Source organism: Bombyx mori, chromosome 1, assembly GCF_030269925.1.
Source record: "Bombyx mori chromosome 1, ASM3026992v2".
Lineage (NCBI taxonomy): Eukaryota > Metazoa > Arthropoda > Insecta > Lepidoptera > Bombycidae > Bombyx > Bombyx mori.
Window position 1 is genome coordinate 16,165,248 of NC_085107.1, and position 25,073 is coordinate 16,190,320.

A 25,073-nucleotide genomic window follows, 5' to 3' on the forward strand; every position below is an offset into this window, starting at 1 on the left:
TCAAATTAATGGCTTTTACGGTGTATGTTAGATTAGTATGTATTTTTCTGGTGTTTTAGATCGAGGAATAACAGTATTTGTTCGAGCGGTTTGTCTTCATGTAAGATCTCTTCCCATTTAAATCGGTGTAGTAAAACATAAATTGCTTCTTGAGACAGTGACGGATAAATAGGATGATATTTGCTTAGTATGAACCACGTATAATACCACCAATTAGTTAGGCTGTTTCTCTGAGTGTATATTTTGAGTGGATAGTCGTTCTCTTTTAGTTACCAAGGTTTAATTTGTCCCCTTGCGTAGCGTTTCTGGGATTCTATTAAAGTGAATCCAAGGAAAACGTTAAGAAACAAACGGTCCAAATATTAGAATGAAAAAATTACAAATAAAATACAGAATTTCACAAAATGATATATTTGATTTTATTATATTATTAACATCAGTACTAATACACGGTGATGTTTGATCGCGACTGACTACAGTCCGATGCAATTTGAATGAGAATTATAATTACAATAAATAATCTCTACTGGAGATAAAACTGATTAAAATTGCTCCTTAGTACCACGTCTCCGGCGGAATCTCAATAAGTCTGTCGTATAGTTTCAAGTTCATAAATTGTCGATCGGGATAAGATAACCCTATTTAATTATTTCAGTTTAACATTTTATATTTGTGCGATTGTAATTCCAGAACAAACTTATTGGAAGTTATTTTAATAAATCAACTGATAAAATATTCACCTCTTGATTAATTTGAATCGTATGACAATTAAATCATTTTTAATTATAAACAATTACAAGTTAAGATACTTAAGAAACGCGGCGAAGTTATATGTGCATATATAGTGATTAATCCAATAAACATTACAGTACATTGAAGGTATAATATTACATCAATATAAAAAGCATTCTTTAAAATAATGAATGCAAGAATCACGAATTGTAGCGACTAACGAAATGTGATGTTTAAAATAAGTTTGACGATCCTTATCGTAAGATCTAGATTATTTTAAAACACTACGAAATAATTCGCATCGCCTTGTTCGGACGTTTCTTAATTAGAAAATAAAAATTCAAGTTAAAAAGTATTCGATCACGTAATACTTTGTGCGATAATATCAATCAGTACAGTGAATACAAATTATAATAATAGAGTTGTATCGTTACATCACTTACATCTAATCAAGCAAGCTGGAACATATATCTTAAACTATATTGACTGCGATCGCTTATAAAAATTAAAATAGATCAAAACAAAACATTTCACATAATACCCCTCGCCTATCCGAACAGAGACACGAACGTTGTTACAGTCAAGTTAAAATTTTCACGTTGCACTTACTTCCGAATTTAGAAATTTTGGTCACAAATTAAGACGAACATTTACGTGCTAAAACTTATATCTATATACAAATTAATAGTTATTTTTTTAACAAAGTACGTACATTAAATTAGGAATAAGCATGAATTATTTTTATTTTAGCATAAATCACAGACACTTTTCCTTACAAACGGCCATTTTAAGAAATACACAATTTAGGTACATATGCCAAATATTTAATTGTTTATAAAATTAGGTTGTGTTATCGCCATCGCTGGATTCTTACAAAGATTACTTAAAAACATTTTATATAGAAAATGTCATAACATTAAATGAAATAAAATATACATTTTAAATATATTGTTAGAACGCAAAGAATAAAGGTATAGATTAAATTAAAACTTATTATTAATACATAAAAGAAATTAATAAAAAAATCTTTAAAATGATATAGAGAATAAAAGTTTGGAATCCAGAAACAGCAAGAAGCACGACCCTGCTAATTTAACTACACTTCTGGAATGGCCTAGGAATTTATGATTAATCTGTGAAAGAGCGTCTTACACAGTTACACACGAATAGACACGATTTGGCATGTTCATAGTGAAATAAAATAAAATCGCCATGTTGGTTTATTAAAAAGACACGCCGCTAAACAATTTCACATTACTAAATAACCGAACTCAAAAGGTGGGCACATTGACTATAGAATGATTATAGTAAAAAAGATTAGTCTAAAAGGCTAACGATCGTGACGTCGCATTAACTTGAAAACTTAAAACAGGCCGCCGCCGCAACCAAACCTATCACTGCCCAATTTTCGGTGGTAGATTCTGCGAAGCACTGCTCTTCCTAGAGCTAGCCCGTAAGCTCACCTACCGATGCGCGCGAAGCTGGAATAGCCCCTTAGGCTTAGAGAAAGAAAAAAACTGCCCAATTTATTCATCAACGTCGCGACTACTTTCATGAAAGCGAATTCCGAATCCACATCTATGGCTGAGCGTCGACTCCTAATTCACGGACGAGCGTGTGAACTGAATAACAATAATTTCGCTGTAATCAAGTATGTGTGTTCTTTTGTGTTATAGTTAAATGTTGGATGGTTGGATGATCAGTCATAGTCGTCACCTGTGTCGCGAGCCCTCGCTCCGACGGCGGCTGTAGACGGAGTTCCTCGCTCGCGTCTCCTCAGGTGTCGTTCGGTGACCGGAGCGAGTGTAGGGCGTTGCCGTGTCCCGAAGGTCGCCGCCGATCCAAGAAGGTCTTCAGTTGGGTCGCCGACAACAGCGTCGACGGAGCCTTGAACGAAACAACAGTAAACGCTTAGATACAGATCATATCATTCGACCCTACTGTTGTCATTTTTTATCCTACCTAAGCTGATAGCCTTAAGAGGCTCTTCCAGCGTAACCTTAGCTAGTAGGTGAGCTGACAGGGCTCAAACCGGAGTGATGCTAACACTGACCCTAACAAGAGCAGTGCTTCGCAGAATCTACCACCGGATCGAAAACGCGACCCACTGAGAAGATTCGGCGAGAAACTCAGTGGGCTGTGTCTATGGGTTAATTCGCTCGTCGAGCCCTTCGTCGCAAGCGATGGGTTCGACGAGGACGGTGACCGGTGCTTGTGGTACCTAAGAGCACCGTTAATGGATCGGGAGAATCCGCAATGACCTGTTTAGGGCGACGTCGACTGTAATATATTTCACTAGTGATTTTGTATGAGAATTTGATGAATTTTTAATAACAATAGAGTGAAGTCGTTACCTCGTCAAACCAGGAGTGCTTGAGTGCATCGTGCGGGGAGAGTCGGTTGGCAGGCGCCGGGTCCAGGAGGCCGCGTATGATCTGCTGGGCCCTCTCCTCGATGCCGGACCAGTGTTCGGGAGGAAAGCAGTAATCACACTTGATGATGTTTGCTGTCGTCTCTTCTATTGACTCGTCTAAGAACGGCGATAGCTAAAATTCAAAATAAAATACACGTTTTTATCTTATCTTATACCTTTAAACGAGCAATTCTTGTATATATATAATTTGAATCTCGGAAACGGCTCTAACGATTTTGATAAAATTTAGTATACAGGGGATGTCGGGGGCGATAAATTGGTCTAGCTATGATTTATTTTCAGAAAATGTTCTTTTATTCGTGTTCTCAATAATCAACTTTTTCGATAATCAACTTTATGACTCTTCCCGACATCTACTGGTAAATAATAATACAATTTTTCTTAATTGAGAGCAACTAACTGCTTTAAAGACACAATAACACTATCAGCAGACGGCGTTGTTAAGCTACCCGAAGCCAATGAGTGTTTGGTTTAAGGTTAGACCAAGAAAATTAATTGTTTATTTATATTATTTGTGTCCTTTTAACTCACGTGTTCACTTAAAAATGCCTAAACGATCTTGGAATATTTTATCATTTTATCAATAAGTAATTAGTATTTAAATATAAGGTGGAGGCCACCAATGCGGTGGACCGACCAAATTAAAGCTGCAGTGGGAGGTCTCCTAAATGAGTGCAGTAGAATGGCCTCGAGCAGGGAGAGATGGCGCGACATCGTGAGACGCATCAAGTCTGCCCCTTCCAACACTACATGACGATCACGACCACTCTGTCAAGAGTGACACGACTGAGAAGAATTTAAATATAATTTCAAAAAAACACAATTTATCATCATCATCTAGTAAATTTTATAGATTTCATGTACACTAAAGAGAACACATTTGATTAAAGCTTAATTAAGACAATACAAATTGTATTTGTAACAATGTAAATTAAAATTTCGAATGTTAATGATTTTAATTAAAAATGACAAAAATAATGCGTAGATACTAACTCCCGTGAGGAACACGTATAAGAAGACGCCCGCTGCCCAGGCGTCCCATGCGGGGGCCGGGGGTCTGCCGAGGACACACTCGGGAGGCGCGAACTCCAACTGAGCAGGAGCGGGAGGCAGCACCTCCCTGCCAGAGTTCCCTGCTCCGCCATCGATGGTTTCAACAGCAGATCCCAAGTCGACTAACTTAAGTTGCGGCTGAACTCCGCCCAACTCCACTAGGATATTTTCCGGCTAAAACAATCAATAGTTTAAATATTGAGACAGCTAACAATTTTTTGTGTGGTTTTGAGACTGTTTTTTTTTTTTTTGGTTTGCCGACTTCACAGCCCACCTCGTGTTAAGTGGTTACTGGAGACCATAGACATCTACAACGTAAATGCCACCCACCTAACTTGAGAAATAAGTTCTAAGGTCTCAGTCTATACTGAGACCTAGTCTAACTTATATCTCAATCTCAAGTTGTAACTATTTACAGCGGCTGCTCTCTACCCTTCAGACCGAAACGCATTACTGCTTCACGGCAGAAATAGGCGGGGCGGTGGTAGCTACCCGCGCGGACTCATAAGAGGTCCTACCACCAGTAATTACGCAAATTATAATATTGCGGGTTTGATTTTTATTACACGATGTTACTCCTTCACCGTGGAAGTCAATCGTGAACACTTGTTAAGTACGTATTTCATTAGAAAAATTGGTACCCGCGCCTGCGGGATTCGAACACCGGTGCATCGCTCGATACGAATGCACCGGACGTCTTATCCTTTAGGCCACGACGACTTCAAGTTTTGAGACTGAATAAGTTGTACGTACCCTGACATCGAGATGTGCGACGTTGATGGTATGAAACCAGTCGAGGGCCGAGAGTAGCTGCCGCGTATGGTGCGCGACCGTTTGCTGCGTGTACAGGGCCGGGTTGGCGGCCGCCCAGTCTAGCAGCGGCCCGCCCCCCACCAGCTCCAGCACCAGCGTGTGCGCGCCGGCACGCGGCACTTCCGCGAACAGCGCCAGCGCCCGCACCACCGCCCCGTGAGCGGTCCGAGACAATATCTTGTACTCGCGAGTCGCGTCAGCACCGCGTCCGGCCAATACCTACGTTATTATATAAAATACATATTACAGTCTACAGTCAGTATCTAACAATATTATATATTCTACTACTAGCGACCCGCCCTCGCTTCACTCCGAAAACTGTAATTTATTATTGATTTGTCCACTATTTAATGGATGTTATTATACATATATAACTTCCTCTTCAATGACTATCTATTAAAAAAAAACTGCATCAAAATCCGTTGCGTAGTTTTAAAGATTTAAACATACATAGAGATATAGGGGCAGAGAAAGCGACTTTGTTTTATACTATGTAGTGATTTATATGTTTCAATTCCAATACTAATTCAACACTCAATTACATAAAAGTGACAGTTTTAGATTTAATCAAAATAAAAAAAAAATTGTATATTTTTATCTTAATGTGTGCAGTGTAAAATAACAAACCTGTTTCAATGCGACCCGTTGTCCTGTACCGGTGTCCCGAGCAGCCAAGACTCGTGCGGTCCGTCCGCGTCCAATTTCTTCTTCCACGCTATACCGTCTGGCAAATTGTTCTCGCTGCCAGGCGCCTCCACCGCCGCAGGCCGCGGGACCCGAGGCAGGACCCGGTGCACCGCTCCGGGCGCACAACAACCGGAAACTGTATTGTCCAGCTGGTAATTCTTCTAAAGCCAAAGTGTTCGCAGTGGCCGGAGTCTCTGTAGCTCGACGCCACTCGCCTTCACCGACGCGACAATATTCGAGATGAGTGGGCGATGGCTCATCCCAATGAACGACGAGGCCCCCGCCAGGATGAGCGCGAACTGCCGGTACCCCAGGTGTACCACCAGACCCGACAGTTAATCGAGCAGATGTCTGGACGCCGCCGAGCTCGTTACTGACCAGGCAACAGTAAACTCCCGCATCAGAAGCGCGACAAGCGTGTATCGTGAGGGTTGCGAGTCCATCTGGAGTAAAAGTAATGGCGAAGCGACCGCCGTGTCGTAGAGCTCGCGTTTCAGGGGCGGTCTTGCGCCAGGAGGCGGTTGCTCTCGTGGCTCGGGCGCGGCACGCGAGCGACGCTGAGGCTCCTGGTGCCACAGTGACGTCGGAGGCGGGCTCAGCGAGCTCGGGAGCACGCAGCTCGACGACGTGCCCTTCAGTACTGGACTCGTTGCTGCCGCTGGCGGCGCTACCGCCGCGTCGCAGCTTCAGGCCCCAGGGCCGTTTCGATAGGCCCTGCATCATCAGAGGGCGATGAAATCAACTACGCCATAACAAGCTCGACAGTGCAGTTCACAAGCGGTGCATGCATGCTCACCCCCATTCCGTTCTGGCGTGCCGGTTCACTTAACAGTCATTATCATCTAACTTTATTTAGGTACTATCAATAAATAAACTTATGCATATTTTATTTAAGGCGGTTATTCCAGATCACTAAACACAATTGAAGTCTTGCGCGTGATTTTAAACAGCCCGCTATCACAGTCTATGTTAGAAATGCATTCCATTTTAAGGTATCACCTACAACAAAAGAAATATAGAAAAGCTTAAAAACAATAACATGCAAAAGAAAATATAAAAAGCATTGAAATATTTTTCACAGACTACACAGCAAATAAAGCTTGTTCAGAGAAAATTTACTTAATAGGTACAACAAGTAAAATCGTAAAATTAGCATTTTAGTAGAAAAAATTCAGCCAATCTACTTTTGATCGAAGGATTGATTACTCTTTGTTTATTTTCTAATGTTAGTGAAAGCAGAGGTTCATCATTTAATTTGATTACGCCACATTAAAAAATCCATTAAATATAAAATTAAGTTAATCAGAACGAACACAGTATTGTTTTTCGACTAGAATATCATTGAAGCTATTTTTAATGAATATATCTCATACACAGTCTGGCCATAAATACTATTACAGAGCCCACCTGTCCTGGTGAAACTGGAAAGGCCTCCGGGCCACCAGTAATCCTTCAATCATAAAAAAAAAAAAAACTATTACAGAAAAAAATATATTTGAAAACTGTTTCTCTCAATTCAGATAATTTCAATATACATTGTTTCTCATTTTCGTTCAATAAAGAGACGATCGTATTATACAAAGTATGAAGCAAAACTGCTGTTTTAAAATTCTACGCATTTATATACCGGCCTATTGATAGGTGAATTAAAACGTTTATATGTAACTAAAAATATATGAAAATCGATGAAACAGTCAAGAAAAAAATACAAAGAAATCTCCGAAAGCAAAATATTTATTTAGGGGAAAATAACGTAGGAATTGCAACATATATAAGATGCACTATCGATAATTTAAAAATAAATAGGATGTAAAAATTGAAACTGCTTCCCAAAGTGTTACGGAAACAGTGATCACAACTTTTTATTGAAAATGAAAATTATTAATTCCGAGCAACAGTTGTTATGTTAAGCAGTATCGGAACACTTTTTAAATATTTTTATGTGAAATAATATAAAAAACTTATCCAGCAATGTCAATAAGATTTTCAGCGACAGCTGGCTGCTGCGTTTAAAGAATTTTCAAAGGCAAATTTCAATTTGTCTTTAAAAAATTCTAGTACTATGTTAATGTATGAACCCAACGCACACTGCATTAATGTTTCGTTGAATAGAAAAAAAAGTTTTCCCTATAACAATATTTATGGCAAAAATGAAGTACATAGTTCGAAACTCTAGCGCTAAAATTACTTTAAATAAACGAATTATCACTTTAAATGATGAAACAAAGGATTAAATAGCTTCTTCCAATTATGAACTGTTTCTAATAAGCTTGGACATGCCTTTAGATCAGATTTGGTATGTAAAGCAATTATATTAAACTAAGTATTTTTAATTTAATAAGTATCTAGTTGTTTTAGAAAAATAACAAGTACTATAAGGACTAAAGTAAATAAATAAATTATCGGAGTCACCTATACGGTCACATTACCCTAAACTAAGGGAACTACGGTACTGGAACCGGGGACTGTTATACATACTTATATATACGTTTACAGAAACACATATAGATATTTAAAAAACTTCAGAGGTGTCAAGGGACACCCGGATGGAACGAAGTTCCTTTCGATTAATTAGTGAAGGAATTGTAATTTTTTTTAAAGTTATAATAATAAATTACGGCATTATGAAGAAGAAAAAAACAATACTATGAACTAAATTACTATTGTTGAAACGCTATCTCGAGAAACTGTACTCATTACGCGGACCAATCGGATACGAGCAATGTCACGCGATAAGCGCCTACACGTTGATTGGTCAGAATGACGGATCTCAAAAGTGTCGTGACAACTTTTCGTAAGATTTTTTTCCGTCTAGCCCCCTTTCACAACGCGCGATAAGGAACTTCGTTCCAAAAACCCAGCCACAGCAAATTTGTTAGTCAAATTTTTTTTGTCCCTGTCTACTCGCTGATGGCCTAAGAAGCTATTGCAGTTACACCCGAACGGGTAGGTGAGCTCACGGGCACAACCTGAGACAAAGTTAGTCACAAGAAAGTTCGCCCGACGTGAGAATCGAAATCACGATTCTCGGCCAAGGTCGAGGCCACTGAGTCAGTCGAAGTCGAACGTACAGAAAAAGGCTTTTAAAAGACGTAATAAAACTATAAAGTCTAATTTAATTTAACGGTTATATGTTGAACTAGTTCATATTAATAAAAGGTTCACATTATTTTTGCGTCATATTTAAGAAACGGAAAAATTCTTAAGTTTCAGAATCACTCGTCGCTCATGTTTACTTTCCATACCAAATCTTCTCTAATTTTAATGTTAATAACGAGACATAATTTCGAACATCGAAATAACAAGTGCATTTAACTCATTTTATATTATTATGTTGATCTGTGACGTATATTAGTTTTTTCTACAATGCATTTGCAACCTAGGGAAAGTATCGAAGACCATTTATTTTCTTTCAAGAACATCAAGTCTCAAATAATAGTTCCAAATTTACCGTAAGCCAACCCATGCCAAGATGATATTAATTTAGGACGTAATTGAATATTATGTCTCGTTCTATATTTGAATCAGATACGTACGTTCGCGTGCGGCGGCGACGTCGGACTGAAAGCCGAGCTGGCGACGCTAGCGGCGGCCTTCTTGCGGTCCTCCGAACGTGTGGTGGTTGTCGTTGGCAAGTTGATAGTGTTGGCTTTAGTGTGGGGTCGCTGCGTCCTCTGTCGCAATTCAGGGCGTCCGTCTAACGATAACGGTACGTAATGCAGCCCGCACCAACCCTCCCCACTATTCGGACGGGAACAGGAATGTTAAACAAAAAAAAAACAAAAAAAACAAAAATAAAATGGGCGCTCCAGCTGTGTTATCGACTTCAATTCTTACGTGTTCTTAAATTTGAATTTAATTTAATTTAATTGACTGTAAAACTGCTTTGATTTAAATTTATGCATACGACATAACACACGGAGATCAACAAGTAAATTTGAAAAAAAAAATTGTGTGACTCTAATATGGCCAATGCATAATTACTACTTGTATTTAAAAAAAATGTTACCTATTTCTCATCTTGTCTTCAGCCATTAGATACTACAGTATATTCGGTCAGAAATGTAACTTTATAATTGTATTTTTCCCATAAGTAAATTACGTGTTTGTAATGTATACACAGCCTTATTTTCGTGTTTCGTTCTAGTCGTACTGCTGAGATAAAAACCAAACAATTTCTGGCCTAACAATACCTCATGAAGTTTCATAACTAAATGTATATTAAAGTCAAGTGTCACTTTCTCTACGTACAGATTTGAAGTCGATTTTTCAGTCATTAATGTGTATAAGTAGCTATTAATCAGAACTTGTTACAGGTTTAAAAAACTACGGCTTAACTGTGTCTAATGTGATTCGTACAGCGTCGGTGATACGCTATCTACGGTGTTCTTGGGACAGTATTCGTGTGTCTGGTCTGCGACAACACTCCGCGCACTTACCGTGATCAAAGCACAAGGTGTCTCGAAAGTATGGTCGTTTAGTTTACTGGGGGAACATTTAATGAATTCAATGGGACGTGGATGTTATGTACAATAACGTGGTTTTTACATGGAAATTCAGTCACTATAGGCGATTCTCGGACTGAGCGTTGTGTGTGATGATTAGGCGGACAATTACAATTGATTACTATCCGGCCGAGACGAATATTTTAACCGCTTTGACTATACACAGATCTTCACTGCACCATATTATGCACCCCTACAAAATTCTATTGGTATATGAATTAAAATATCAAGATTCCAGTCTAGTCTTTAGATTAATTTAGACTACTGACGTCTTTGAATAATATTCACATCAAACAGCATGTTACTTTCAGATAAAACTCATTTTTATTTAATCGTGCCGCAACTGGATTTCACGAATCCCACACACAAGGATCAGAAATATCCTAACTGGCCTAGAGTGATTGTATGGGCCGCTGTATTAACGCGTAGTTATCGGGCCTTGCTTTTTCGAAGAGGATGAAAAGGGATTTGCATTTGTGAATTCCGAGCAATATGTGTGAAATATGAGACTACTTTCTGGCCCCACTGCAAAGCTTTCCAGGTTATATATGCAGAGACCGTTTTTCATGTTTTAAAAACTTTTTTTTGTAACAAACGCCTTATTTTTTTATCTCACTAATAAACATACATTCTTTTGAGACCCCTTGTAATTATAATTTAGAAAATTAAAACGAATGTTTTTAATTTGAAATGTCTGAAATTAGTTACAAATCTATGAAATACATTAATTAACTGGTAGTAATTACGATAGTTACATAGGATATGTCGCTAGGACCGGAGCTTCGAGGCGTGTGTGTGTGATATTTGTTAGTAGCGTTAGCCGAAAAGCTGGGCCCCGTAAATAAAATAACCAAAACGATACCCAACTAAACCAAGCATGCAGGGCTAAAAGCAGAAAACCACAAGCATTTTTCTTTATTTAATATTTATTGATTATTCATTCATATTAGGCAGTATTACAGTGATGTTAGTATATTAGTGTCGGTACGTTTTATATACACAAAAAATGTTGTTTTTTTGATAATTTTTGACATTTAATTTTGATTAATGATGTTTTTGTTACTAAATTTTGATGTACAACTGTAACTAACACAATTTTATATAAGTACAGATCGATATGGGTCCGTGAAGGCTAAGTACACTAGTGATAGATAATTATGTTCTTAATTATATAATGTTACGCTTGTTACACAAAATACGAGGTCGGGGGCGATCCTTTCCCGTGATATTAAACGATAATACAATATGATTTGCTGAACAAAGGGCCACAAGGAAGCGTGAACAATTCCATCTAAAAGCGATATATCTTTTTTCAACTTTAAACCTAAAACACTAGACGGTACAAACTGAATTCGTTTGTCAAAACAAATGACACAGCGTTAAGGCAATGCTCCATCTAGTCACCGGCAGCTGTAGTACAAACACTGAGTTATTTATCATCACAAACGTGAAGCGATGCATAGCGGTGCTCGTCATATACAACTTTCAACACGCGAACTGAACTTTATATAATTTTATAAGCTGCTTCGAGCTTTCGATGGTGGACATTTCAGCACGTTCATTTCTTAATAACTATAAACATCAAAAGCCGATTTCATTAAGCGTTTCATAATTTTATTACTAGTTTTTGATATTATAATTTTGATTAAATGTACTTATTACTATCCCTTTGAAAGTTGAATAATCCAAGTTCATGTTGTAAAAAAAATATATATATAAAAATAAAAATAAGAAAATCAATGTTGGCCCCTGTACCTAAAATAAATGGAATTCAAATACGAAAATCGAGTTTGCTATTGACATTGACACTGATCGGAATAAATAATGTTTACCAAGATACATTCGATTCCAAATTGATTTTAAATCATATAGATAAATCCTATTCATCAGATATGTACGAACATCTGTATAGATAATTGAGAGTAACTACATACTACAATAGATGATTATAAGTATAATTAGTTAGAAAGACAGACATTCAGAGATTGAGATTTTAATGAAGATTCGATTTGTTACATGGACGCCTAAACCTAAAATCGAATACAGCATTAGTTCAATATGCGCCAGGTAACATGTAGGTACAATCATTTATTATTCCATGAAACTTCGATTGCATCAAGCCTCCTTCTACTGTATCTAGTAATGTATCGTATCAGCAAATAGTAAATATTAACTTCGTTTTATATAACGTTACCTGGCGTGTATTTTAACCTAACATGAATATATAGCCTTATCCTAACATGCAATACACACTAATCCATTTCTTTTTCTCGTCTTATTAGTATCTTTATGAACTTTTCATTCCATCATATCCAGTCTTCTTCGATTCCTAATTAACATCTAATCGAACGCGTCAAAATATTCTCACTGATGATGATCTTGATGATATTCACACCGCGTAAGTGAGAAATAGTAGATGTTCCATTCTGAATATCTAACAAGAGTCACAAGTTTTCGCTTATATTCGTCTTTACACGTTGAACGTTTTTTTTTTGGATAGTGAAGCAGTTTCGCGAAACTCGTGCTAATCCATATCTATATATTAATAGTAAATCAATAACTATCCCGCGTGGTGTGATGAAAACATGATCATTACATACTCGAGTATTGGCTCAAAAAATGGATTAATAAAAGTGCTGAAAAAACTACATTATATTTCTAAAACTGTTTCGATTAAATATGAGTTTAATATAAGTGAATATGCATACTGGTAATTGAGAGTCGGTAATTAATTACGTCTCATACGCGGATCGTACAGAAACTCTGACTCTGTTACGTCATCAGTTTCGGGTATAGACGGGTGATCGAGCTCATGGCTCACATGGTTTTAAGTGGTTGCCGCCGCTACCCACCTTGAGACATGAGGTCTCAGTCTCTGTATAGTTTGACGGGTGTTCCTTCGAATGGAAACGCATTACTGCATCGCCACCGTAACCGGCATGGCGGTGATAACTACTTGGGCTGGCTCACAAGATCACCAATAATACCACTTCTTTTTTTAATTGTGCTTGTTTGATTTTTATTACGCGATGTTTCTCTTTCATAGTAAGTTAATCCGTGAACGTATTGAGTTTCAGAGAAATATGCGATCGGTATTAATCTCAAATGTCTTCTCTCTCGATAATACCTAACGATACTGAGTAAGCTCCCACAAGATTCACTGAGACAACGAGAGATATCAGAACAGCCGATAAATGATCGCGTCTCAATATATAATCTCAGACGGCGTACATAAAGCTACTTATTTTTGTTCACAGTTTGCCAAATTCCGTAGTATATATATCTCGTGGAAGCGATTATGACATCGGCAGTGTAATCTCGGCATTCTATTCGCTGGAAAAATTCCATCTATTGGGTACGTACAAATTCTCTCACGTTAAATCATTGACGACGGCTTTTCGATAATATTTCAATACACATCATCCTAATCATTAAATTTCAACATTAAAAAACTCCGAAATAAATTTATCTAAATATCAATTCCAATGTTATGCGTAACCTATCATGGACATTTATTAATGACTAGATTAGTTTTATTTATTAATTTTGTGATGAAGCAACACGTCGTCTACACCAAAGATTAAAATAGAAGCGGACTTAAGAAAAATAATAATTCTAAACTCCTTATTATGAATTCTTTTTACAATGTTAGTAGTAGTACTGCACCCATCACCGCGTGTTAGTTAGTTCAATGTGAAACAAAACGTTCGGCAAGCACAGGTTCAAGTTTAATTCATCGAAGTTAGATATAATTTACATATAAAATATTTATTCGTTACCGATAACAATATAATGTTTGTTTTAGATCGTGACGTCACACATACTTCGTGACGTCGAAGCGAGCACGCGTGACATTACAACAATGTCTGACGTCACTGAGCCGATGCCGGTCTCGCTTGGCCGGGTGCCGTATAGCAGCGCGTTCTTATTTAGATCGGCACAACGAACCGATTAATTCTCACACATACATACAATTATAATTCAAACGTCATCGGCACGAACGTTCAACAAACGTAACAACATCATCATTAACAACATATTTAACAAATATAATATTATAATATATAGGATTTGTTGTTATTGTACTCTTTAACAGGCAGCAGGTGCTTCTGGTTGATCGTTTTTAAGCTAAACATATGTTGAATTAAACTTGAAACGTGTTTGTCTGTTCGACTAGAGGTCCGCCTCCTCCTCCTCCGTGGTACTTGGTGGTACTTGATGGTACTTACACAGTATTGTGTTCGCGGTTATTGTCGCGGTGCTGCTGTTCGCGCAGGTAGGCGCCCGGGTTCTCGAGGGCCTCGCCGAAGATGCGCTGCGACTGCAGGATGTTGGACAGAGTCGAGACCCACTCCTGGCGCTTGCCGTCCGGAGCGCGGCACAAGAACGAATGACGCGGCTTCTTCAGAGACACCGAGTGTATAATGAAACCGCCCAGAGCTTCGGCCTCCTCCAGTTCCATTTTGTTCACCTGAAAATCGATTCGGGCCACACGTTGTATCACTGCGTTTTTTATTAAAAATTCACTCATATTTTTTTCCTACCTAAGCTGATAGTCTTGAGAGGCTATTTCAGCGTTAACTTAACTAGTAGGTGAGCTCACGGGGCTCAAACCGGAGTGATGCTAACACTGACCCTAGCAAGAGCAGCGCTTCGCAGAATCTACCACCGGATCGGAAACGCGACCCACTGACAAGATCCGGCGAGAAACTCAGTGGGCTGTCTCTATGGGTTAATTCGCTCGTCGAGCCGTTCGTCGCAAGCGACGGGTTCGACGAGGACGGTGACCGGAATTTCACCTAAATAATTTTAAAATAAAGTAAAAAAAAAATTAATAAAAGTTTACTTATTGTAATTCATATCACGAGAGTGCTGCAAGCAATAGCACCGTTGCTTTAATTATCGTTATTCTGTACTACTCGATGTGCCCCGGGACTGCGAGACAAGACCTGTCCCTGAATATATTGTTAGTCATAAAGAAGGCCCGTGAAGAGCGTATGCCCACACTGGATGGACTTACTGTGGACATACGAGAGATCTTCTATCGAGCTATCATCATCAACCCAATTTAATGGTCACCATCATATCGTCATCGAATGTACGACACGTTAGTTTACAAGATATTACAATACAATTGGATGGCTGACTAACGTCATATGTTTATTGAAAACAAAAGGCTTAGTGCAGCATATATAATATTATTGAGCAATTATATATTGCAAGTGTTGAAGATATAATGTAAGTTTTGCTTATAACATTTTTGGGGTCATTTTCACACAAATCAAATATTGTATAGAATTTGTATGGCACAAGTGAACATAATATACTTCATTAATTAATAAAGTACGCTCTCTGTCTGATATGAAATTAGGTCTATTTGATTATCGTTTCGGTATTATGCGGTCTCCCAGACATGAATTAGAGAAGCTTATAATTTCGGGTCGAATAGAGGCCAAGCGCGCCGTGGGCAAAACACCAGCTAGATGGTCAGATCTGGTAAAGGAAGCACTTGGTGGTACTCTGTACCATGAGGTCCATGTCACTCATGATCGAACACTGTAAAAGAAGTCACATGTGGTCACGATCCTCAGCAGTGAGAGAACGATGAAGAAGAAGAAGATTATCGTTCAAAAAATAACATCCTTTTAATTTTGTATTTGTTGAACTGTATCATTTGCTTTTTTTATGAGAGAGAAAGAAAGAGAGAGAGAGAGAGAGAGAGAGAAATGCGACTAGGTGATTCCCCGTCGAATAAGCAGCGGCGTTCTCTGATAATTTCACGGTGGTGGTAGGGGATAATGTTATTACGCGCGGTTGGCACGAAGCAGTCATGCGTTGCGTATCGAAGAGTTTGTATAACTGTTTTACAATACAACTCGAACATCGACCTCGTGTTTCAAAGCGGGAGCTGCCATTCACGTCTGTGGGTAGCCGTAAGTTTCATACAAGGTACTTTGTGGGCTGAGCAAATATAAGAACGCAATAAAAAAAACAATAAACATACTGAATGAAGCTTTGACCAAAGTTAAACTAAGTGACAACAATCACGTGACGGTGTCTTTGTAGGCTGCGTTAATAACTTAGGTGACTTTAGTGGTGGGGAGACAGTTCCGCACCGCTAAGACCGTATCTTGTAAAATGCACTTAAAGTCAATGTAAATAAGACGCATTTCGCGTCATATTTAACGAACAGTTTTGAAACAGGCGAAACAGGCTAAACACCACATTAACTGGTGGTAGGACCTCTTTTGAGTCCGTACGGGTAGGTACCACCCTGCCTATTGCTGCCGTGAAGCAGTAATGCGTTTCGGTTCGAAGGGCGGGGCAGCCGGTGTAACTAAACTTGAGACCTTAGAGCTTATATCTCAAGGTGGGTGGCGCATTTACGTCGCAGATGTCTATGGGCTCCAGATACCACTTAAGACCAAGTGGGCTGTGAGCTCGTCCACCCGCCTAAGTAAAAAAAAAAAAAGGCAGCTAACCTGAACGTGTCCCTTGTAGTTGTAAGTAGGGCTGGTGAACTGGGATCTCTTTCCGACCGCCTCGCTGAAGATGACACACTGCTCAAACAGGAACACGTTCAGTTCCTTGCCCTTGTCGGTACCGGACGGGTTGTCGGACACCATCATTGTCTCGTGAAGCAACAGTTTCCCCTGGGCGGTTATGTTGCCCTGCGAACAAACCGTACACATTTCAAGACGTCCAAGTGTGACCGTTTCTAAATTTAATTTACATTAAAAGTTTGAATTTGGATAAACCGAGCTCGGACATGTTTTGTGAAAAGTCTCAAAAGATAAATTGTGCGTTGCCCATTCCGAAATTCGCAGCACATCACAGCAGCGACACTAAAAATTCGCATAATTTTTTTATGATAAAAACAATTCGCTTTTGCTTTGGATACGTTTTAATAATGCATTCACATATTTACCGTGAAGCCCTGCAAGCGTCCGAAGTTCATCATGAGGTTGGCGTTCTTCGGTATGATATCGGTGCAGTGGACAGCCTCACGCAGTCCGGCCAGCACGTGCGGGGGACAGTTCGCTTGCTCGGAGTACGACAGAATCTTCTTGACCAGCAAATGATATTTCTGGATGCGCTGGATCGGTTTGATCAATAAATCGCCCAACTGTAAAGAAACGATCGATCGATGTCAAACATGACAAGAGCGTAACGGTCGTCTAGTTTCGCAGGCATGCCGACAGTAAGCGTTACAATCAATACATTGACGTGTTCGAAGGTGGTGATGTGAGTCAGGTCAGAGAAAACAAAACATAAAATCCAACGAAACGTAAAACAAAACATAAAAAATGATTTTCATGTGTGTGCGTGAGTGTGTGTGTGTGTGTTTATTTTAAAGTAACCTACAACGGACAAATGGCGCACTAAATGATCTCTTACTGATTGCAGTAGTTACATTCAAGATCCAATACGCAACCAATAAGGTATCATCGAGTGGATTCATTTATCAAACATGCTAGCGCCGATATATTCATTAAAGCATTTGCGCAATGTCACTCCACGTGAATGCTGCTCAGAGCAGAGCTGGTACCGGACGAGAATTATTTTGGATGCCAATTGTAATTTTTTTTTTTTCGTTTCATTAAGATACAAAATCATTTAGACGCAATCTCTACTAAGAGGTTGTTTTTTTTTTCTTTTTAATTTAAGTAGGACTGAAAGCGGGATGTGAACCAGCATTGTTCTGTCTATTTAAAGACTTTTCAGAGTGATACCTGGGCCAACGTTTCGCGAGCACCAGACAGGAGTGCGCGTTCCCTAAGGCGGACCTAGAATCGCAATAACGTGTCATCTGTGCGGAACGAACATGTCACGTGTAATTCGTATAACTAGCGTTTATCTAATTAACTATGAACATCAAATTGGCAATAATTAAAAAAAGACTTATCTCGTTCCAACAACTAGTTATACGATCACGGTTTTAGCGGTGCTAATGAATTAAGTATTAATAACTTTACGTTTAGTCAAACTGAAACATGCGAGTTTTTTTTTCCTTGTTATATTGTATTAAACAAAATCCAAATTACGTTTTTTAATGTTAATTTATTATTCATGTTTTATTTGATCATATACAAGTATACCATGTTTTCGATGAGTTTATAAGCGAACTGTCAAAAACTCGGAACAATGAATGATTGATATGAAAAATGAAAGGGCTAAAAAAGTTAACGATAGATAGATACGTTATAATGTATGACACAACAAACAGCAATACGTAGTGATAAAACGAAATCGTAACCAAGATAACTATATTTGATTTGTACGAATCGTTTATGAAAAATACATTTACGGTAACATTTTAAGCCATATAAAATACGATTGAAAAATACGTGGATACAATTCAAAGCTGCAAGTTTGTTAGTGCGGAAATAAAAGTCACTACGTTTTATTTGCGGCTCGTGTGTGCGACGCATTCAATTCATAAAACGAACTACGACCGGAAACGTAAACTGACATCCCATTTACGATACAAAGTTTTGATAATCGCTACACTTTTATGCCGCCCCGCGAAACAACAACAAAACCGAAATTGCAATTTTTATTAGTCAAACGATTTATTACGGTAATTTTAAAGTTTAACGGGAAACGAGTGCGCGCACACCTCTAGCCGTTTGCGTTGTCAAACATTTTTTTTGAAAGCGTTACGATGGCTGTAGAAGCAATGTGACGCGGTCGCGTGTGCAGTTCGAACGGAAGCAGTTAGAAACGTTGATCATCTCGTTGAAACCGAAACGCTGAGATGTTATCTGTTAAGGGGGGAGGGGAAACGAGGAAGGGGATTTGGGGGGGGTCGTATCACCCACCTGCAGCTTATGTCCGAGCTTGTGACGCAACTCCTGGAAGTAGTGCTCGTGTTCGGAAACGATGTATTCGGAGACCGGCTTGTTGCGGCAGTACGACTCGTAGAGACGTTTCTCGAGGAAGCGACGGAACAACGTGCCGAGCAGTTCCGGGTGGGTCAGCGACATACGCAGCTCGCGCAGGAACTTGCTGCACACACAATCCACACCCGTCAGCAATACACGTCACCTCACCTCACATCATAAATCATCGCGGAATATTATATTACATGCCGCAATCGATCTTATCGCTCTCTCTCTCTCTCTCTCTCTCGCCTGTAACGTTTTGATGAAACAAACAAAAAAAAAAAGCAACGACAAATAATAAAAAGTAGAACGCATAGCGAATCAACAAAATGAACCAAATTAAATTAAAATAATTATTATAGTCTTTATGATATGCTGTGTTATGTTGTTTTGTAGTATCATTTAAAAATTGTATTATAAATAGAATTATATATCGAATAAGTACTTATTTCTGTTACTATAAATATATATCCCATAAATATTGATAATAAAAATAAATAAGTAGATAAATTTCAGTCATGAACCCCCCCCCCCCACATTCACTTTTGATGTACATGTAATTATGTATTTATACAAATTTATGAACCTCCGTGAGAGTTTGTCTCTACCTGCTAAAATATGTTTTGTATTCATGCAGATTGGTAGATTAGTCAAGGCATTGTCTACCATAGGTGGGGTACGTTTTTGTTATATATGATGAAAATCAAAAATATTTACTGAGTTAAAATAATGGAATATTAAATTATATTTCAAGTTATTAAAATATCGTTATTGAAACCGAAACGCTATTAATACTGAAATTTAGCTTTGATTTAACCTGCAAATAAATTCATTTGCGGATCTAACTGTCGTCTTCGCAATTTGCTATTATTACGTACTTTCTTATTCGGATAACTAAAAAAAGAACACACATATATGAGCAGTTTTTTTTTACTACCTCACGCGGTGAGTTCACGGGCTCAACTTGAGGGAACTTGCTAACACTGATCCTAGCAAGAGCAGTGCTTCGTAGAATCTACCACCGGATCAGAATCGCGTCCCACAGACAAAGTCCGGAGAGAAACTCAGTGGGCTATGAGTGGTTTATTTGTATGTCCGTAATCGCCAACAATGCGGTAGTTGACCGTCACGTTTTGTACGCTTTCTATTGCGTACTGACCAAATGGAATTACTGAAGCGACACTTATAACTTGAACGCAAACGGAAATATTTTTTTTTGTTACTGAATTTCGATTATAACTACATATAATACATACAGGTCTATAAACGAATACACACATGAATAAATATAATATTAACATATATATTTATATATTTTATATTCAATAATTCAATTTTATGTTCAACGAATATACAATTTGAATAATAATGCGCTAATGTTTGTAAGGATTAGTTAATTTTTTGTTCTCTAAGTATAATGGTTCTCTGTACAGAATACGTATACGAAGGGAGAAATCTCTCGCGTTGTAATCGTGTTAGGCGCATTAACGCGTCGCTTTGACGAGGCAGAAATACATTATCATAAAGAAAGAAAAGAAAAAAAAAACGAATACATTTTCGCTCTGCTATCATTCACTTATACACAGCCTAACGAATAATCGCACAGCAAATAACGGATTTATTTACATAATTTTACAGCCTCGGCAAATAAGACGATTCTAGTGACGTCACTTGCGTGTTATTACCGAATGGATGATGCAAATAAAACTCCTCGGTGTTATCTTCATCTCTTCGTGGACGCCGACCTCGACGTTCTCCGGTCTCCGCTCTGGGTGTTGGGCGTACATTTAAACAATACATTTGACCGATAATGAAACGTAAGACTTACTCTCTGTGCCATTCGTAGATCGCCTCGATGTTGCCAAAGATCATTCTGTAGCGACGATCGCGCAGATTATCGGGCAGGGTCGGTTCGCCGTGAGGATCCTAAATCAAATACGCCTTTTTAATGGATGTCTAATTACAACAAAAAAACCCTACCTATATTCAACCTGGTTTTAGCACAATCTAAAAATATTCGACCATTGATTTTTTTTAAATATCTTGCCAGCTACAATACCTAAAAGATATAACGGTCAATCTATGAGATTGTCGATTAAGATAAGATAAACAAAAATAGACATCATCGAATAGAACGAACACATAAATCTATACTATTAAAAAAGCGGAACCAACGCGCAAGCACGTTTAAGTTAGTGAGTACGATCACCTCAAAATAAATTAAACTGTGTTGTATGTACAGAGACGATAGAAGAAAATAGTAGAGAGAGCTACAAAGTAAATTCTCGAGTAAATCCCAACAGCATGTTTCGTCGTCGTCTGACGAATTTTATAGTTTGCGCGGCGCAGATAGTTTATCTCTCTCCGCATTTTGTAGGCCTTCAGGGAATTACATCGTACAAAATGTTATCTAAAACTGTATTCGCTGCTACAACATAGTATTCAACTTCATGTTTCGTTTAATGATCCACTCGTACACATATGTATGTAAATTACAACGCGTCCTGGTTGTTCACCAGACGAACTGTGGGTGTCGGGAGACGAGGATTTTATTCCCCTTCTTTATACTCTTTCTAACTTTGTTATTGTCAGTAAATAAATTTAAAAAAAATCATGTGTCCGTTTACTTTGCTGTAACGCTATTTCGGAATGAATTAGAATTAGAGTTGGCATTCCAATCTTAATTCGAATTTATTGGTGCTATAATTGGAAACTGTTTTCGACAGTATGAATTTAGTCCTACAAACATTTCTAGTTAATTCGATGTGTGTTTGTAAGTACCTGCATGTGACGCATATAGCCTTCGCAGATGAGACGCAAGTCAGAGACGTATATCTCTTCAGTGTCAATAAGTTCTCGGAGCACATATTCCCTTTTCTTAAGAATGGCCAGTTCCTCCGGGGTGTGAATCGGCAGGGCCTCCCCTTCTTGTCCTGCTTCTTCTCCTGTGGGCTCCTGTACGTTGGCAGCCCCACCATGCTGTTGCTATATCAAACGTGCATAATCTTAGATAATTTATTTATCTAAATCCGAAACGATTCGTCCCTCCTCTTATCGAATGCAAGGCAAACATGACCAAAACACAAGCCACTCATAATGAATAATGCGTTTTTATTTTACATTATTTTCATTAAAATTTCTTCGAAATGCGTTTCGTTAAATACTACATTATAAATCTATGTATTATATAACAATTCTACTGCTTTATATGGTCCTTGTATCTTAAATTACTTTCGGTCTCTGATAAAAAATGTTTAAAGGTCAAGTACTTTGTGCTACTGAGTGCAAGTTTTTTAATATCTGCTGTGCACTCGATTTCTAAACGAATTCTACGTTGATAAAGCTGCGCTAAAATCGTCTCTCGTATCAAGGAGGTCGAGACGAGTCACAATATCTGTCGTTTGACACCTCCCGTAATGTAATAACAGGAGTGAGTGGAGCAGGTGCTCTATTGCAAAGCAGAGTTTCAAAGAGAGGATTTTATTATAGGCACTCTTCGGTTTGTCCATTAGTGATTACTGTACAGCCAGACAGTGAAATAAATCTGGATTAACTTCAGATTACCGATTTAAGCGGTGTAATTTTTTTTTGTTCTCTTGTTTTTTTTGTATTCATATTTAAAATTCATATTTCAAACTTTTACTTAATTTTCACATTAACAAATATAATACATAAATCAGTGACTAGTTAAAATCAGGAGATTCAAATCATTACGTAAAACGTTTCAAAACTTCATCAAATCAAAAACAAAGCCACACCATACATTTTAGTTTAGTTATCAATAAGCAACCGAATACTATGTATGCCTTTTAGTAATAAACGCGACGTAACCAATACCGGGTCTCGTCGGGTTATGTCTCTGTCAAACTGGTGTATTGACTGTCAATGCTAAAGACAGGACGTTATGGAACCATTCCTAGGTTACAGCGCGTTGATTAATAAGGACATACGAGATTAAGGTTTTCGAGACGGTTGCAACACCAACGTTCATTACACAATACATGCCATGCACAAATAAGATAAGATAACAAGGCAATATGAAAAGCGAAAATAGCTTTTAATAACATGCAACATGAGTCAACGTACGTAATAAATGAATTTTCCTAAGCACGTGGTCTACAAACAAACACATCGATACGTTTATTTTTGACAGGACACATTTAAAACGCCTAGTATCCGAAGCTATTATAAGACGGTCGGAATTGTATTCGGATAATGAAAAAAGATAGGTCGCCGGACCGCAACAAATATGTAAATCAAACCGATAACAGCCAATGTTACACCAATAATTATACATTTACCCAGAAAGAGAAGAGCAGTGTTGTAACTACATATAAAAAATACACGCTAAAATAACCAGGTATAAAATGTATTAAAACTCGTTAGCCTGGACAACTCTTTGGATATATTTTTTAATTTATACCAGTACTTGAATGTGAATTTGTACTGCATCTTATTTAATGACCCTGTAGTGTTAAATTTACAAATAATAAAAAAATCCGTCTTAAAACATAGCGTGAGTCGAATCTATTAATTCAACAACCTCAAATTACAGAATCATAGAGCATTTGACTACTCTGAAAACGATTCCGACCGTCAGTCCAAAACTATTTAGACTTATTTATAAATAACCACAGTAAAAACGTAATATGCGTACGGTAAGTGATAAATCAACACTACAATAACATTCCGCCCTCCCCTTAACGTTTAACGCCCATTTCATTGACTGGAATTTTTAAATATAGCATTTTAAAATGGAGGTTTGTAACTTCATACTAAAGAAAGCAAATTGGGAATTTAAAAATCGAAATCGGATTTGTTAATGTCAAACTCGGGATTATTAACCTTCAGATGAAAAAATACGAAACAAAATTAAGAAATAAAGACAATTGTATTATTTATTTCGTGTATGTACAAATATGGTGTACAAAATAAGAAAAGTTAATAGAATTTAATTGTGAAGTTGTTCAGAAACAGCTGATAACAATTTTATTATCATATTCAGCTAATAGCTGCCACCAATATGAGAAGTGATGGTTTTCACGGATATTTTCGACATTTTTTTAATAAGTTAATTTTGGTTACTTAGGGGATCAGCAATCAATTCTCAATATTTGAATGCATATACCTAATATAGTTCAGTGTATTCAATTTTCGAAAATATTAACCACGGATCATTTATATAATCTTTATCTCGAATTTGATTTGTAACATTCTACATTTATTATATTAAATTATGAATGTTGTTAATGAAAACCTGATATTGAAATTTAATATTTCCATTTTGAAGTAAAAAATCGAAAGTACCCAATTTTTTGCTTTCGTAAATCGGATCTTCGTGTCGCCTGTTCTTTTGTCTCTCTCTATACAGCAACGACAACGCTTACAATAAATAAATCGATCAAGAATAACAAAATAGGAATAAGAAACACAGATTATGAGTAAAATTATTGATGTCTTAATTTCAAGCTAAACAGAGAACGCACTTTTATTAAACAAAGACGTCGTCAATTTTTACACAACACAATTACATTTCAGCGAGTCTGAAAGTGGCACCTGTGACAGAGAAGCTGAGGAGTGCACGTTTGGAATGGTATGGACATGTGATGAGACGAAATGAAAATGAGGTTGTTAAGAGAGTGTTAACTATGAATGTAGAAGGATTTAGAGGAAGAGGTAGACCTAAGAAGAAATGGATGGATTGTGTGAAAGACGATATGGGTAGGAGGGGAGTGAGCGAAGAAATGGTATATGATAGAGGAGTATGGAGGGAGAAAACATGTTGCGCCGACCCCAGGTGACTGGGAGAAGGGCAGGATAATGATGATGATAAATTACATTTCAGCGATGGCCGATTGAGATTTTTTTTCAATACACGTCTTCTAAATTAACTTTTATATTTGTTTTTTAAATCAACATTATTCAACTATCCTATGATTTGGTAAGCGCAAACGACGCCCTGGT

The 25,073-nt window shown here is 37.8% G+C and overlaps 1 protein-coding gene and 1 long non-coding RNA gene across 12 annotated transcripts in view; one reads left to right on the forward strand and one right to left on the reverse strand.

The window, feature by feature from the left end:
* Positions 1–395: 395 nt before the first annotated feature.
* The window catches only part of LOC101743427 (triple functional domain protein), a 166,232-nt gene continuing 141,554 nt past the window's right edge, over positions 396–25,073 (reverse strand). For 9 of the 11 annotated variants that reach the window (XM_038010976.2, XM_038010982.2, XM_038010980.2 and 6 more), the window contains 12 exons: positions 21,891–22,094; positions 20,938–21,035; positions 19,047–19,233; positions 17,153–17,350; positions 16,707–16,895; positions 14,454–14,695; positions 9,256–9,460; positions 5,660–6,433; positions 4,973–5,251; positions 4,160–4,393; positions 3,087–3,278; positions 396–2,619 (listed from right to left, as the gene is read on the reverse strand). In XM_038010976.2, coding sequence (XP_037866904.1) covers positions 2,509–2,619; positions 3,087–3,278; positions 4,160–4,393; positions 4,973–5,251; positions 5,660–6,433; positions 9,256–9,460; positions 14,454–14,695; positions 16,707–16,895; positions 17,153–17,350; positions 19,047–19,233; positions 20,938–21,035; positions 21,891–22,094 — 2,913 coding nt within the window. In that variant the 3' untranslated portion in view covers positions 396–2,508. The other 2 variants (XM_038011004.2, XM_062670284.1) reach the window with 1 other exon arrangement.
* Positions 11,058–14,289, forward strand: LOC134199453 (uncharacterized). The gene is made up of 2 exons (XR_009973944.1): positions 11,058–13,579; positions 14,030–14,289. It is a non-coding gene; the product is annotated as an uncharacterized LOC134199453 (long non-coding RNA).